Source organism: Gymnodraco acuticeps, unplaced genomic scaffold (genome assembly GCF_902827175.1).
Source record: "Gymnodraco acuticeps unplaced genomic scaffold, fGymAcu1.1, whole genome shotgun sequence".
In the NCBI taxonomy this organism is placed as follows: Eukaryota; Metazoa; Chordata; class Actinopteri; order Perciformes; family Bathydraconidae; genus Gymnodraco; species Gymnodraco acuticeps.
This window is the reverse complement of record NW_022992222.1, coordinates 1,011,283-1,029,424: the sequence shown is the minus strand read 5'-3', so window position 1 is coordinate 1,029,424 and position 18,142 is coordinate 1,011,283. Positions and strand designations below refer to the sequence as shown.

At 39.7% G+C, this 18,142-nt stretch overlaps 1 protein-coding gene across 1 annotated transcript in view; it reads left to right on the top strand.

The window, feature by feature from the left end:
* Positions 1-18,142, top strand: part of alk (ALK receptor tyrosine kinase) — a 516,591-nt gene that overhangs the window by 190,886 nt on the left and 307,563 nt on the right. The window contains 1 exon segment of the mRNA XM_034205980.1: positions 5,876-5,986. Within this exon segment, the coding sequence (XP_034061871.1) occupies positions 5,876-5,986 (111 nt within the window).

Below are 18,142 nucleotides of genomic sequence, written 5' to 3'. Positions count from 1 at the left end.
TGCAAACATTTTAGATTCCATTACATGCAAGTGAAGACCAAACCAGCTGCCAGGTCTTGTTTGTATACAGCCATCTTATAATATAAACCCTGGACAATACCCATATGGAATATGGTTGTATTGTTTCCCTCTCACAAATATAACACTCCAAGAAGATTGTACTTGCTAAAAGCATTCTCAGTTATTGGAAAATCTGTTTTGTTTTACGCAATGGTTAGGACCTAAAATCCTTCTTTACAGCTTTTCTCCAATCAGACATGTTCATATGCGCTTTCATGTAAATGACCCTCGTTCTAATCTGTACCCTCGGATGTTCGTTTTTTTCTGGTTTCATGCCAGCCGCTTTACAAACATCATCAACAAGCCCAGTTGTTGGATATTAAATGTACAAGGTGCAGCTGTATTCATACATTAGCTCAATCGGATATCACGCAGACATTGTACGAGGTAGCTGGCATGGTGATCTCTGTTCGATTTCTGGCTTGAATGTTACGAACATTTGCGCACTCACGTACACCTTATGTTTAGATTTAGGGTTGCAGTGCATGTGTGAAAGGGGCTCTACAAATCCACTACCTGTACACTTACCCTGCCTTCCCTTTTCATGGGTAATTTGCTTCAGTTCTGGATCATTCCACTAGTGAAACAAAGCCAACAAGCACCACATACATCATATATAACTGCCCCCTCAAAAGGCTTCCTCTCGTACCTTGCAAGCTATCTGTTTCTCCCTTTGGCTTTAATTGTAAGGATTTTGCAAGTACTTGGATCTACTTCCGTCTAATTCAAACAGATATGGGCATCTGAGAGTGAAAAAGAGACGGACTGAGAGAGATGTATGTCCGTGCACAGCCATGTTGATGTGACAGGTTGAGTCAAGCCTCATTGATAAATCCACAAAGCATTTGAAGGATTTTGGAGTGTGGGTTGGACAGAATTAGACTGTTCACTGAGCTGAGTCAACTCTCCTCTGTAGTGGCGAATTGTACATGCACTACTGACTGTGTGCACAGGAGTGTACGTGTTTGTTATGCACATACTTGTGTGGCTGACAGGGCTGCCAGCAATATTTTTTTTCATGAGTACAATTTGAGCAACATTATTACAGTGAGGATTTTTTCACAGGCTCCTCACAGGAAAACTAAAAGGATTTCTAAAACTCAGTTAAGAACATTTATGTGAAGTTGTGTTGACATACTATCTTTTGAGATTAAGCATTGTAAATAACTTAATTCAAGATGCAACTGCCGTGATTCATTAGGATTTTCTCAAAATGTGCTTCAATGTACTCACCTGCTAGAAAAACCTCTCTCTTACTGATTCATGAACATGTCAGAGGGGATTTGATCTGTAAACCAGAATCTGCCACAATCGTCTCCTTATTTATACGATATCCTAATGTTGGTCCTAACTTTGTATAAAAAAACATTATGCTGATAAGACTTTCACAAGTCAAATGTTTATTTATCAGTTTGTGAAAGCAAATCTTGATTAGAGTAGTGTTTCTTTTTTTTCTTTTTCGTAAAACACATTTGCACATTTTACATTTATTACTTTTTTTGTATAAAGTGAAAGGGAATAGCATTATTCTAAAGGAAGAGCAATAGTAATGATTTGTCGGCTCTAATAGTGCATGGCTGCTTCTAACTCATTGCTTCCTCATAAATATGTGCATAGTAGAAACATAGATAATGTTGTGTTGGTCTGTGTATTTATACCCCCTGGACTGTTGTTTTGACATCATCACAAAGACATCTACCATGAACAAAGTCATCAGTGAGAGCCATTGTATTCACTCTCCCATGGTTTGTTATACAAGTTCAGTTTATATCAGTGTGGTGACTAGAAACTACGAAGCTCATGTATAATCATAGAGTCGATGGATCCAGTTTTAAATTCAAATCTTTTTTATGTTTTGTGTCAAGTAGGCAAACCAAGGTCACATACTGTAGACTCTAAATTACAGTAGCATGTTCCAACACATTCTGGAGCTTTTTGAGGTGTTAGTAGGCCAGCATGTTCTGGCTCTGCCCCGGTGTCTCCTCCCAATTGCAGATGCTCAAATTAACATCACCTGGAGACACATCCTGCTCGGACATCTGGGCTGAAGTCGAATATTCCATTTAGCTTAGGAACCACTGGACCTCCCTCACCGAAAGGAGAGGAGAAAATGCTGCCCCACAATGCCTTGCGGCCGCAGCATTTGCCATCACACAACAGTCGGCCGTTCACGGAAACAACCGATTATGACCGAGAAATTATATCATGAAAGTTACGGTGCTTATTAAGCATTTTAAAACGTATGTGGTAAGTTGCCAAAGTGCTTTGTTTTGAACGTTCATCAGTATTATAATCAAAAAGAGAAATGTGAACGTTAGTTTTTACTGAAATGATCAAATAAAGTCAACATTTCACAGTCTTTACTGAGCTGTTTGGAGTTTGTTCAACTTTTAAAAGATGTTTGAATGGTGATGTACACAGTGATAGATGTTAAGGACTAACGTTTATAATAAATACATTTGTATTGGTTTTAAGATCTTTTAATAGTTCATACAATCATACGTATTGGGATCATTTGTATTAATGTGGACCGGAGGGAGAGGGTGACGAGCATAAGTTTCACTTTCCTTTTTTATTTCAATTCCAACTTTGGTCATGAAGAATATGTTTCTCTGTTGTCCACGTTCATAAAGCATAAAGCAACAGCGTCAGAGCACGGTGCAGAGTCTCTAGATGAGTTTACAGTAGTCCCTCCTTCTTATTATACATCCATGTTGTAGTCCGCTATAGAAAACTGTGGTTTCCATAGTTTCCCCACAGCAGCAGACGCACATTCATGACGTCCGCTGGCGCATCATAAACACGTTGGATAGTGAAAGTGCATTCGGATTCTCTAAAGTACCGCAGTCTCTTCTCCTAAGTCCTTTTAAATTCTCCTATCCACTATCCCTTAACCCCGTGACGTTTCACTCAGAGGTCAAGGAATAGACGATAGGGTTAGACGATAGGAGCTGATTTTAATGCAGAGATGGTCCTATTCGAAGCTCCCTTTTTTAGATGTCTGTTCTTTTCATACTGTAAGGTTGAGCTGACACAGCCTTTAAGAGACTCATTTTGACTACTTGAATATCGACAGTTTAATTGTTATCCCATCACTGAGGTTGGGAATGAAGATTTACTGGGAAATTAAGAGATTCATGATGACGGGCCTGATTAAAGCCTTTTTGACCTTTTCATACCAGGACATATTGAAAGCATGCCCTTACCTTGCAAACCCGGGTAGATTGTTGGAAGTCTCATGAGAATGGATCACAAGATCACAAATCTATCTTTTCAGGCTTCAAGTAATGTGTGTGTACCAACCGCGAGTTTCTACACCAGTCAACTTCGTTTATGCATGCACATCAGTGGCAGCTACTAAAAAGGTCATTTAGACGCTGCAAAGCATCAGTTATATCAGAACTAAAGGGATCTTTGCTACGAGAAGGGCAAAGAACCGCAGTTAAGGCTTTTCTCGGTGGATTGACAGATGGTTAATCCAATCAGCCGCCAGGTATTGTTTTTAAAGCGCCTGCCCTTTTCCAAACAGTTTCAAATGCCTGCTTCTCAAATTGTTATTTGCAAACAAACCATATGGCGTGTAAGGTTAAACACGCCCCACAAACACCGAGAAATGCCACTCGTGTGATAGCCAGTCGGCCATCCAGCTGTGAGTCAGTCAGTAAGAAAGCCATCCACCTCTCACAACAGCCGGTCGGCTCACCCTCTTCAGCAGCTACAGCTACCAGGCAGCCAACCAAACAGTTAGCAGCAGACTGCCACCTCATGCAGTATCCGACCAACCAGACATATTCCCCTGCAGCTGAACTGCTGTTGACCCCGAACCAGTCTTTATGGACAGTCATCTCCTCTTGCCTGGTCATCAATTGGGAAAAATATGCACAATTAAGTGATGAAAACCATTTTTTGAAAGGTTCAGGGTTCTGACTATTTTCCTGAATTCAAGGAAGTACAGGAAGTGCAGTCAAATCAAAAACATCTAATCTAAAGTCTGTGGAAAGGGCTACTTAGTACAATAATGGACATAATCCCCACACTTGATGCCTTCAAAAGGGCCCTCAAGACCCATCTGTTTACTAAGGCCTTTGGCCCCTAATCTATTTGTTGTTTTGTCTGTCTGACTGGTTGTCTGACTGCCCTTTGTTTTGTTATGTTTGTTTTGCACCTGTTCTTCTTTGTAAAGCGGTTACTTACCCCTAACCCTAACCCTTGGGTCTTATGAAAGGCGCTATATAAATCCAAGCTATTATTATTATTATAACCGCTTCCCTTGTACCAATTGCTTATTATCTATACTTGTCTCTTGACCTTGTAATCAATTATTTCATTTTGTTCTCATTTCTCTTCTTCAGCTTCTTTTTAATAGCTGTGAATCATGACAGTCATGGCCATTGATGTCAAGTTCTCCATCCTGATGAATTTAGAACGAAGAACCGCTCCATAGCAAAACACCCTCGTATTGTGCTTGACCATCTAGTGAACAGGTTCCTTCTTTAGGCCTATCCTTTAAGGCTGAACATGTAAATGTTTAGATGTCATTTCACATTACAGTTTCTTAATAGCATTACCTGTCAACCTTTCTTTTGTGAAAAGTAAATGTGGTTACGTAGAATTGTAATTCAATGATTAACTTGATTGAAATCACACCTTGTCTTCGTCTTACCGGAATTGAAGAGTTGTTTTGAGTTGTTGTCTTATCATGTATATAGGCTGGTTAAAAGCATTTGCATATCATGGAAAGGTCAGTATGGCTTTCGCTCTGCTGTGAGAAAAATACATGAGACTTTAGTTTTAGAAAGATAGTATGTCCTTGGATAATTACACTGTTAAACTGTATCTCTTATTTACGGCATGCTATAGATTAAAAATGTAGTGACTTTGGCATATATAAATGGAGAGAGCCAATAAATAAAAACAAAACCCTTCTTCAGGTTACCCGCTGTGTGCTCTGTTCAGTGCCATGTAAGGCATCATTTACGATGAATCGCTCTTCAAGGCTAATTTTAAATGCAGGATTGATGCAGGAGTCTCCATCGGAGGCAGTGGTGTATTGGTCTGTGACTGTGTAATAATTATCCATGGACTGAGGACTGTGTGAGAGAGAGTGGTGTGTGAGTGGGGAGAGGTCAAAGTTGTTGAATCTACTTTACAGTAACGGACTTCTGTTCGATCTTGGGATAATTAGCTTGAGTTTAGAAGGTGAGGAGAGAGTCAAACCAAATCAGGCAAACACCTCAGGTAAATATACAGACTATCGATATCCAATAACCAATTCATAAGGGCTCTTTTTTAAACTATGACTCAAGTTCCTGGTGTCACTGCTTGAATTTGTTCCAGCTATTTATCTTCCGTACCAATATTGTAGACATTTCATTGACTCTTGACATTGTGTTTTTTTTACGCTTTGAAGGTGAAACTTCAAATTGCATAACATTTACAGATGATAAAAGACTATAGTGGAGCAATGAGTGAGTAAGACTGCCAAACGAATAAGACCTCAGCATGGATTCCAAATCAATGGCAACCCGTCAGGCAAAATAAACACAGAAAGGGGTAATCATTATTTCATTGAATGCCTTAAAGGGAACATATTTGGCGCCCTGATGGCTCGCAAGGCAGGGCAAGCAGCGAAGGACAAAGTATAATTCCTTAGCCTTGTTAAGGCTTTACATTAGTCCTTTGGGCTCCTATTTTAACAAGTGTACATGCTTTAAAGGTCATTTTAAAGACTGTTTGCATATAGCTGTAAAAGGTGTGTTGTCTTTTGTCACTGTGTGTGCTGTAATAGTATAATGTTGATTTGCTGTTTTTGCAGGTGAACCATTGGCAGGTGGAAGTGCTGCTAGCATTCCTAGAGGGTACTGGAGCTTCTCCTGGGTAGCTGAGGACGACCTGAGCTTTCCCAACGACTCCGTGCACATGTCAGGTGAGTGGGGCATTGTCAGTTCTGCTCAGACAGACGGACAGGCTGAGACGCTTCCGTCCTCCAAACATCCTTTTGTTACCAATTGGCCGTGACGCCCGGCATCAGCCCTCCATCAGTACACATAAACGTCTCTGTACCGCCCGGCGCCCGCCCTCAGAACTGGCACCCTCACAAAACAGAATGTCTGTTAATCAGCCTTTCTGTGACCCACACTAGGACTTTGATGCAAATTACAGCTCATAGAATTAGCTGTAATTAATATCTGCAGGAAACTTAGAATGCACAAATGTACTCATGTTGTCTCCGTCTGTCTGTAATGCAACAGTTGTTGGGAAGCTGAAACATGCTGATTTACTGTGGTGAATAACAAATGGCTGTGGGAAGTAGACCTATTCAATGCAAATCCTAATGAAAGAACATGAACAACTAAAAGTCAAGGCTTCAGGACAAAACAAAAACGTTTGGGAAATTACAATAACAAAAGTTAAAGTTTGGTCATAATATTTTATAGTTACTCTAAACTAAATGAATGTTTTCTTCCAAAATTAGCACCAAAGTGTTTTTCTTTCTTTTAGGTTGACATATATTATTCAGAGCTATAAATCATAATCACACCAGGGGAGAAAGAGGTTAAGATTTGAACGGTACTATTACCAATACTACTTATCGATCTTGTACTTTAACTGTATTTGTATTGGTTATTTTTGTATTTATTTTTAAGGGAAAGCTAAACAATTTGGAAACGGAATCAACATTGCTTTATTTTACTTAAAGGTCCCATGTCATGGCAATTTCTACTGATCATAATTCCATTGTTGAGGTATACTAAAATAGATTTACATTGTGCGATTTTCCAAACTCACATTGGTTTCTCATACAGCATCTCTGTATACTATGTGTATTCACTCTCTGTCCTAAACGGCTTGTTGGAGCTCCTGCCCCCCCCTCCCTATGAGCCTAGTGGCTGTCTGCGAGACACAGCAAAACCCAGCCAGAAACCAGCCCGAGCACACACACCCGCAGCCTGGCTGGGAGTTTGTGTTTGTGCTCACACACCGACTCACAGCCTCGCCGCGTCCCGCCGTCTCAGGCGGAGAAATCGGCGGAGCTGCAGCTGAGAAAAGATTGAGTGTGTGTGTGAGGAGGAAGTAGCTTAACTTAACGTAACGGCTCCACGGACGTGACGTAACGTCACTATACCCAAATACGTCACTGTACCCAGGAAGAAAACAATGGAAAAAGAGAAATCTCCAACGAGGCGTTCTGGGGCAGCATAGACAGGTATTTTCTGTGTTAGAGTTGTACTCGCTACAGGGTGTACTTTGAGGGTTTGTGACTTTGCAGACCGTTTACATGCAGAAAAAGCTACATAACACACAAGGGGACGGGTAATAACCAGAAAAGCATGACATGGGACCTTTAAAACAAATAGAATATATACTTGTATATCCTTTGCATTATATACTAATGTGATGATGGTACTGTACAGTACCATTTTGAGGGACTTTGTACTTCTACTACACTACAATTAGGAGGTAAATATGTTACTTTTACTCAACTACATTTATGTAATACCTTTAGTTACTTTGCAGATGTTGTAATAATAATGTGAAATATAATGAAAACTTTAAAAAATACTGTAGTTCCACCTGGAGTAAATTCACAATCTCTACCCTGCAGTATACAAAGTCATTAAAATAGCTGCACCTTTACCAGCTTTGATAACACATGAATGCATCACAATTATAATCAAAATATATAATATATATTATTCTGAATTTGGCAAATGTGCATAATGAGTATTTATACTTTATGAGTATATTTTGATGCTATGCTTTGGTACTTTTACTTGAGTAACATTTTGAATGCAGGACTTTTGCTTGTAACAGAGTATTCCTACAGAATCCTACAAGATCTGAGTACTTCTACTTTTTTTAAACGATAACGTCGGAGCTTATCGATACCACCGTCTTTAAAAATGTAGCTTCTGGGCCCAATAAATACCGGGTTTCTTTACCCATCCCTAAATCACGCATAATAAACTAACTTTAAAGGCAAACACAGTGCATGAGTGGAAGAGGTATACTTTGATCTTTTATAAGTAAGCTATGGTTTCTAGAAATATCCCTATGGAATACCATCATGGATTAATCATGTATACTCTGTTATTTAAAATGAAAATATCCTGAATTTTAAATCTTGACAGCATCAAACAATTCTTCCTCTGATGTGTATGGTTTACTTTCCTACATTTTGAAATCCACATTAATGCTAAAAAGAGATGTAATCATGTGGGCGATGCGGTTCTACTTCATGTTTGCTCACAATTCACTGATCTGAATTGACAAACACTGAACTACGGTTATACAAAACAAATACCTAGTAACTTCTTTTGATTATCTTGATAACAAATATTATATCTAGATAATAAGAAATAATATGTCACAGGAGAGGTCAAGAAGCCCCTGGCTTACACAACTGACTTCTTAATTTATGGAGGGAAAAAAAACTAAGCTTACAGGATATAAACAATACAAAAAACAAGACATAAAGAAGCACAACATGAGCAGTAAAAACAAAAATCCAAAGAAATGTATTGAAAAAATAGCTGTTACCGTTCATGGTGTTCGCGGGTCAATTTTGACCCATGATTTATCTCAGTCCAAAACACTCAAAAATAATGACTATATCCAATATTGTTTGAACTACATCATAATTAACTTGTTATGCATTCATAACCGTACAATCCTGTTGTTATTTTATTTGATAGCCCCAAAAAACATTACACCACATATTTAAGTAAAACGTGTGATTCAATTCACTCATTATATTTCCAATAGTGAAGACAGTGATCATTACGTTATCCGACTATAATAAACAAATATTAGAATACAATCTCCCAAAACCAGTTTTAAATTATTGTTACAGTGGATGAAGGGGGTGGGGGTGGGGTGTCTAAAGTCAAAGATGAATCTTGATTGGGCCAAATTTGACCCCGAGTCACCCCCAACAATGTTCCTGGGTCTTCCCAGCCCAATATTACAGCCCTGCACATGATCCTCCGAGCTACCCCAGAGAGGCGTTTGTGCATTTGTGTCACGTCAGACTCTCGGAGCCCATTCCTGTCACTCTGTGTAGGCGACAGCTCCAGTGTGTTTTCCTTAACCCTCTTCCAACCTCTTGGAGGGGTGGGAGGTCATCCTGTAGTGATGATTCAAAGTCCCACCAGCACCAAACTGTCACCCGACTGCTTATGAAACACATCTCTGTGTGTGAAACTCTGGGACTTTGCTTCAAGCTGCCTCTGACAGCCTGCAGTGGATCCTCACTGTAATTGGTGTCAGTTAGGAAATGGATCACCCCACTGCTTTTTCAGTCCTTCATCCACACTGCTTACTACAGTTCTTTTGAATTGTATACATCTAAAGTATGTGAGGGAAAACACAAAAACTGAAAAAAACTCGATGGTGATTAGTAAAGCGAGCATGATGTGGCTGAAGCAGAAAGGATCACATCTGGGTCGGAAAAGCTAGACAACAAAAACAGCTAAATGAATAATGGCACAGCTCAGAGAAACAAATTCAATCGTTATTAGCGCAAATGTTGATTGAACCGAGAAAAACAAATGTAATATGTTATACTTGTGCAGTTTTTATTTTTCAGCGTTATGGGTGACAAGTGGGCGTTTTGTGTCTTTCCTTAAATGTCAAACACTTAATTCCTTAATGGATTTCTATTTACCAATCTATGGTGGAAATCTATTTATGTAAAGAAAAACACACAATTCAGGCCTCAGATGACAATTTAAAATGAAATGGAACCTAATGCAAAAAGACTCAGGCATTCGTTGTTGCTTTAAAATGGGAAGCCTCTTTCAACTATTTTCAACTCTTTAAATGTCCATGTGGCCATGTGTCCAATGATAAATGAATACATCTTCACACTTTAATAGCTCTTGTTTCAGCAAGATTTCAGGAGCAAAAAACGTTCTGCAGGACCTGCTCTATTTTGTGGACTCATTTGTACCTCGAAAATATGCTTTTAAAGGTGAAGTGGTGTTGAGTTGTGCTGCATAGGACAGCGATGTGAAGAATAGTTGTGAGAGGCTGGTCGTAACAACATGGCACGGTGAGCATAGCTTTAGGCTGCTGTTATAGATCTCAGCTGTCCCTACAGCATCTGCTGTCCGCTGGCATTTATTGCCTCGCTCTTAAGCCAACACAGACTGACTGGACACTCGCCACCAGCTGCCCCCATATCCCCCTACCCTGCTTTCATTTACAGCCTTTAGCTGCAGGCGCTGCAGTATGAGCAAACCTCCATATTTGGATTTTGGAGCTGCTAAGGTGACTTAATTTCGACTGTGTGTCAGTGATGTGAGTAATGTGAAAGGGTTGTGACCTGCTTCTCATCTTCCCTTTGGGAATACCAGCAGGGTACCCTGTTGTCAAATTCTGTTTAGCAAAACTCTAGCATCTGCCATCTTTCTCACTCCAGACCTATTCTCCTCATCGAGATGGATTGTCCTGGTTCAGCTGCATCAGCCAGCTGTAACAGAGGCACTCAGATGGATGCTAGCCACTTGAGGAGTTGCCGCGCTCCACAATCAAACATCTGCCTCACTCAGCTGGTAGTGCTGTTCTTGTGTAATGAGACACAGCAGTGGAATAAAACCCATTTTCAAAGGCGGGGGGGGGGGGGGGGGGGGGGTATAAAAGATACAGCAGTGGTGCAATAATGTGGCATCATCCTGGAGTCACATCATTGAGCCCCTCCAACCCCTAGTGTCTGCACAGCTTCTTTTTTGTTGTGGAGGATAGCCACTATACACATCTGTATGCAACTTGGTTTATTTATTAAGGAGCATTGTGTAGAAGTGTCATCTAAAGTGAGGTTCCAGATGCAACCCACTGAATACCCCTCCACTAAAACTCTCCCAACTGTAGAGCAGGGAAGCCAGCCTCTTCGACTTAGGACCAGAGATGCGGGCATGGCTACACGACACCGAGTTGGACCTCTGACGTTACACGAAAGAAGAAGCAGGGGTGTCAAGGGTCAAAGTGAGAGGAGAATCGCTGAAGTTTCCTCCTGCTTTACATTATTTAATATAGTCTGAATATAGCGAGAAGACGTTCATTCTGTTGAGGAAGCGGCTGCCTTTAGATTTTTGAACTTTTGGTAGCTGAGGTTAATATACTTTGCTTCCTGTTTGGTGTCGCTGTGCCACTGTAACTTGGGTTTCTTGGGCTCTGTCACTAACCGACAACTAACATTGAGAAACAGCTGTTATTAAGAAGCTTCAGTGCACAGGTCCCAGAATGAAATGCATTGTGGGACACGTCGTTAATTGGAACCGCACTTTTATAAAGCGGTATTAAACGTATGATACACCTATGATATTCTATGCGAGCTCTCGCGGGCCACATAAAATGATGTTGCAGAACGGATTTGGTCCGCAGGCATTGAGTTTGACGCCTCTGATGTAGAGAATCTACTGCTCTGTAAAAATGCGTTTGGTTTGTCTGTTTTGTTGTTGTCTGTTGAAATATGGCCCTTTCCTACATCTTTTGAACTATGATGTTCATAAGCTGCTTGGGTTGCAACAGGGAAAAATGAAATATGTTACAAAAAAATTAACATATTTACAATTTTGTACAATAGAGAAGGTTTATATGATCCTAAATAAAATATAACTTTTATGTTGTTAATGTCTATCGAACAATATCTTATGCTAATTTGAACAGGAAGTCATCTAAAGCGTGTTACAGTCACCAAATTGTGTTGCACATCGTCAGTAAGAACTGCTGTTAAGTCTTCATCAATGTAGTTGGATGGTTCTAAACTCAATTCTAATCCACTCTAATTGGATTGGGTGTACCCAATATGGCGCACCCATGGGACCTGATGGACTTTGGCCAAAGGGTTCATTCCTATGCTGACAAAACCCCCAGGAACTCTTAGTTTCAAGTGAATAAACGGCAACAAAAATACAGTATTAATATCTGCCAATTAATCCTCCGTAATATAATATGGTGGCAATTTTGACACAGAGTGACAAAGAGCACCGCTTTATTGACATGTTTTAAAGGTTGCATCCAATATAGGGGTGGGCGATATGACGATATATATCGTCGTGACGATATTAGGTCTCCACGATATGCTTTTTCAGAGATATCGTATCTATCGTGATAAAAAAATGTGGAAAAAAAATGTGGAGAAAAAAAAACTATAAAAAAAATAAACTTTTCCCTTCAGTTATGCTAAAGTCTTTTATTGCACTTCAAGTCTAAAGTTTACATTTTAATTGTTTGGCACTGACTTTTCCTCATTGATGTTTTATGTTTTACTTAGTTATGTTTTACCCTCCTTTTCATGTTTATTGATGTTCACTGCTAGTGCTACCTCAGAAAGTTCATTTTGATACTGAGAAACTGTGCCTTGAAGCCATATCAAAATGTTGAATTGTTCATTCAGGGATTCATTTCAGAAATAAAACCAGCTTGAAATGCTATTTTGGTCTGTTACTCCTTTTTGTTTTAGTTTCTGTTACCTTGTAGGTGCTTGTACTGTTAAGTAACTTGAAAAATAACCATAATAACCGACATGAAAAAATATCGTGATATATATCGTCTATCGTGATACTGCTTGAAAAATATCGTGATAATATATTTTTCAATATCGCCCACCCCTAATCCAATATAAAAAAAATGGCGGCATTAGTAGGCTACAACAGAAAAATAAGGCACATCACAGTATCTCACTTGTATCCTTCAAACTCTAAGGTGTCTTCAATATCACATTATTAGTCTCCTACATTTCAGGAGTAAACAGGAGATTATGTCTGACAGCAACTTTTTAGGAATTAAATAAATACTAATACAAGATAATGAAATACATTTGGCTGGATCTAAAGTTTGGCTGGATCTAATGTGCACAGTTGTTGATGTAAACTAATCATCTAGCAAACAATCTCACACAAAATAGTTTTCTAATATAATGGGCAACAGTTGATTACTATGCTGCTGAATTCACTTTAATGGCTCTGATGCTTTTCCAATTGTACATGTGTTAATGCTCTGGATTCTGGGTTACATTTGAAAAAGGTTTACTTGGACTTTAGATAGAAAATCAATGACCAAATGAACTGGAATGATGGGAAACAATTAAACTGTTAATACATTGCAACATACTGTGAGGCAAAAGGCTTTTAATGGTTTTTCATTTGTCAGTAGTTTCTCCAATATCTTCAAGGCCATGGTGTCTTTTGTCAATGTATTTTGACCCCCGGCCTGCCAGCATTTGCCGCCTTTGTAGTTGTGAAGAGTGGCTGCTAAGGGTGAGGTGAAGAAGCAAACTCGCAAGAAATAGGAAGCCTGCCATTTGACTTTGATCCCTTCTGATATTAAATCACAAACTGTTGCATATAGTTGAGTCACCACTCTTCCTTGATACTTCCTGAAATGTGTCTTCTTTTGCTTTTTGTAAATTAACACATTTGATCACCTTCAAAGTAACCCATTTTTTATCACAAAACTCACACGCACGCACTCAGGCAAGCACGCATACACGCACACGCAAACAAAAAAAGCAACAATGTCTGCGTAGGGAGTACGTTTGGGTGGATAATAATACATGTGATTCATATAGCACGCTTGAAATGGTATTTATGCTGTTTTTGTCCTGTTCAAAACCAGTATTCGACATGTATTTAATGGTCACCTAACTTCCTGTCTTTAGTTACTCGACTTCCTTAGTAATTCTAACCCAAATGTTTCAGGTTCATATTAGTATGTAGTGTCTCTACTGTGACATGTCTCCATGATTTAATGTTCAAAAAGCTCTTTATTTTTCTCATACTGCCTGTGCTGCAGCACCTCTTTTCACCCTCTGTCTGAAACCAGAGCCCAGTTTGCTCTGGTATGATTGGTCAACTGCTTAGAGATGTCCCGCCCTTAGCCTATTATGTATTGGAGCGGGTGTTACATAGCGATATCACTATAGTCACGGAAGTGAACAAAGGAGTCCTATCGCGGTGCAGTGGGGGGGGGGAGAAATACTCCCTCTGACTTTACAGAACATGTTCATGCACAAAAACCTCACACACTACAGGAAAGGGAAAAACCCCAAAAGCATAATAGGGCCTCTTTAAAAAAGGAAAAACTGACAGTTATTGCTAGTCATTCTCGGTAGAGTGCACGAAAAATGAGGATTTGCATTTCATAAATATCATACTAACCTTTGTATTACTGTTCATTCATTTTTGCAATAGAATGTGCCAACAGACGTTCTGTGTTTTTTATATATTTTAGACTTAAACTTTATTTCTTGCAACAATACCTCTGATGCTTGCTGTTTGTTTAAAATAACTTCCCACTCTTCTATTTCTCTGTATGCGTTCCCACAGCTCCCTTGATAGGAAATTATTTTGCCTGGAATACCTAGGCCATAAATGCAAATATATACATAAATCAACTCAGCCAATCTTATTGTCATCAGAAAATAAACATATTCATCATCTCTGTTAAGTGTTTAGGGGGGAATTTGTCAGCACAGTTTTCACAAGTGATTCACAAAGAGGCATAGGCCTACATTGTTAGATGTGATTTATACAATGTCAAAAGCACTCCTGTGAAAATCCAGCATCTCATTTTGTTTTTGAATGTAGCTGTGCACTATAGGGAATTGATTAGTTCATTTAGAGGGCCGTAGATGCATTTTGACAACCTTTTAACACTACATGTCACTCAATCTCTGCTCTGTCTGATGAATGAAGTCAGGGCTGTGTAGGCGTAAAGCCTACAGTTGGCTCATTACCATCACACACCCTTGTTAGCGAGGTTATAACACCACTGGCAAACTGGTAAATGCTCTGCTTGAATACTAACATGGCTTAAATTCAACAGTGTTTCACAATTGAGGCTGATTTATAGGTCAAACTTTATAAGGGGGACACAACGAACCCTGATGTTTGAATAGGCCCAAAATGTCCATCCCACAGTATGATGATACAATTGAGTAGAATACAAAGTATTTGTAATACCAGGACAGGCAACCACGCACCAACATATGCAACAATAATTTGCAATTATCATCCTAATCATAAACAAGTACCCCAGCAGAAGCCGTTGCTCCACAGAAGAATGGTTATTTAAAAGCAATACAGAATGCCTGAGGGCCTACTGCATTCAATTCCATTGTATTTTCATTTTTTTTTCATCAAATACTTTGAAAATACAAGCACAAGCTCTTAGTACTAGACTCCTGGTACGATGGGTTAAATGCAGAGGCCAAATGTCACTGTGTGTGCTGTGTGCTCTGCATGTGTGACCATTAAAAGAGGGTTTCATCCCTCCCAATTCTACTTCTAATTCTACTTCTACATATGAATAATTCATTTAACTATACATTGTTCCACAAAGCCTGAAATGAAACAATATTAAAATATTGTCCCTGATCTTAAAGGTCACATGTCATGCTTTTCCGGTTATTACCCGTCCCCTTGTGTGTTATGAAGGTTTTTATGCATGTAAACGGTGTGCAGAGTCAAAACCCTCAAAGTACACCATGTAGCGAGTAAACTCTAATACAGAAAATACCTCCCCAAAACGCCTCGTTGGTGAAACGTCATCATCCATTTGATTCTTCCGGGGATATCTGATGTCATGTCGTACCCGGAACGAAATGGACCAATCCATGGAGCCGTTACGTTACGTCCAAATTGACCAATCCACGGACTTCCTCACACACTCAGTGCATGCAGCTCTGCTGATCTCTCCTCCCTGGCTGATAACAGACAGTTGGGATCGCGGCGAAATTCTCTCTGCAGACCCATTCTCACACCGTTTATCAACCTTTTTCTTACTCAATATCAAGCCACACTTATTGTTTTTACTTCGGCTGTGACTTTGTGTGTGCTCAGGGTGAGTTTGGCTGTGTTTCGCTGTGTATCACTAAACAAGGAAATCACACCACAACGTCCCGACTGGTCCCGACCAATCGGAGCACACTGGGCTCACAGGGAGGGGGGGGGCAAGAGCTGCAACGAGCCGTTTAGTGGAGAGAGTGAATACACGTAGTTTACAGAGATGCTGTATGCGAAACAATGTGAGTTTGGAAAATTGCACAGTATAAATCTATTCTAGTAGACCTCAACAATGGAATTATGATCAGTGGAAATGGCTATGACATGTGACCTTTAAATATAGGCAGACAAAGAAGAAAGATTGGAAAGCTGTCATAGTTTCTATTTGTGTTTTTCTTTTGCATGCCAGTTTTGTTGTCATGGTGGCCATGTCCCATTGTGTTTGTTCGGGCTTTTAATTGACTTAATAATCCTCCTCTCTCTTATTAAGAAAAGACTAACACAAACCCTGTGATGCTTTGTGTCTTTAAGCTGTTGGTTACTGAGCATCACCATGACCAATGAATGATGTCTGCTAGGTTTCAGATGTACAGTAATAGATTCAAGACAGTCTATTGAACAGGAATGAGATACAAAACTGAGTTTGAGTTGCATCCACCAAAAAACAACGATAATGTGATTAGAATCAATATTGTTCTCTGGAAGCTTCAATAATGTATTGATTTGCAGGACTAATGAAATGAAATTATAATGGAAAGACATCAAATAAGTGAGAGTACATTGGAGAACTTCCTGACGGGCAGACCTCAGGCAGTGCGGGTGGGAAACATCACATCCTCCACCCTGATCCTGAACACCGGAGCCCCTCAATGCTGCGTGCTCAGCCCTCTTCTCTACTCCCTGTTCACTCACGACTGCATGGCTCCAACACCATTGTGAAGTTTGCTGACGACACGACCGTCATCGGCCAGATCACCGACGGCGACGAGACGGCATACAGAGAGGAGGTCGAAAACCTGACATCTTGGTGCCAGGATAACAACCTCCATCTCAACGTCAGCAAAGCAAAGGAGCTGATTGTGGACTACAGGAAGCAGCAGAGAGAGGGACACGCCCCCATCGCCATCAATGGGACTACTACGGTGGAGAGAGTCAGCAGCTTCAGGTTCCTCAGTGTCCACATCACTGAGGACCTGACATAGACTCTTCACACCACCACCATCACCAAGAAAGCTTGACAGTGGCTTCGCAGGTTCAATATGGACTCCAGGATACTCTGCAACTTCTACAGGTGCACCATAGAGAGGATCCTGACCTTCTACAGGTGCACCATAGAGAGCATCCTGACTGGCTGCATCACGGCCTGGTACGGCAGCTGCAATTAATTGTAATTGTATCAAAGGTTCTGGTGGGGGTGTTCAAGTAGGCAACAAATTACACCTCCATGAGCCAGTTAAAATATCTTGTGTTAAATTGTGTTTCCCATTTATTTAAAAAAGTTAAAACAGCACAACTTAATATTGTACATATATTATTCTATTATAGCCCTTTAAACACAGAGTTGTTGAAGTACATCAACATTAAATAAATCTTATTTACAGAAAGTTGAATCATAACTCTCATCCCCATTTGGCAGCACACAGAATGTTTAACTCGTCAGTGAGCCAAATGCAGTTCTGCAAACATGAATATTGGTCTGATAACCGGTGGTGGAAAAATGTGAGGAGACAGTTCTGAAAACGTATATCTATGTTATTTTCCGTTAGGGCTGCTCGATTATGGCAAAAATCATAATCATGATTTTTTTCTCGTCAATATTGATATCACGATTATTAAATACGATTATTCATTGACTTTGAAAACATCCATTTATTGAACTTTAAAGAAAATACAAATAATAATTTGAACAGTATGTTTTTAACAGTTGATTACCCTGAACTTTAAGTATAATTCAACTGAAAAACCAATTAAAAAAATAAAAATAATACATTTATATCTACATTTAAATAAATAATATCAAAATAATAAATACCAAATATGATAACGAATGTCACTCACAACCTGTAATGTTTAATTATACTGCTACACGCAGTACTCTTGTTTTGGTAACCCATTATCTGGAAACCGGAAGTAGCGAGCTTAGAGGCTCTGGCTCATGGATGTATAATAAGAACTGGATACAGCGTGGGAGGCGGGGCCTATGGGAGTTGCTCATTAGCGCATGATGATAAAATGGCCCAACTTTTGAGAGAGTGAAACGTCACAGATTACCCGGCATGCCTGAGAAGTACCCG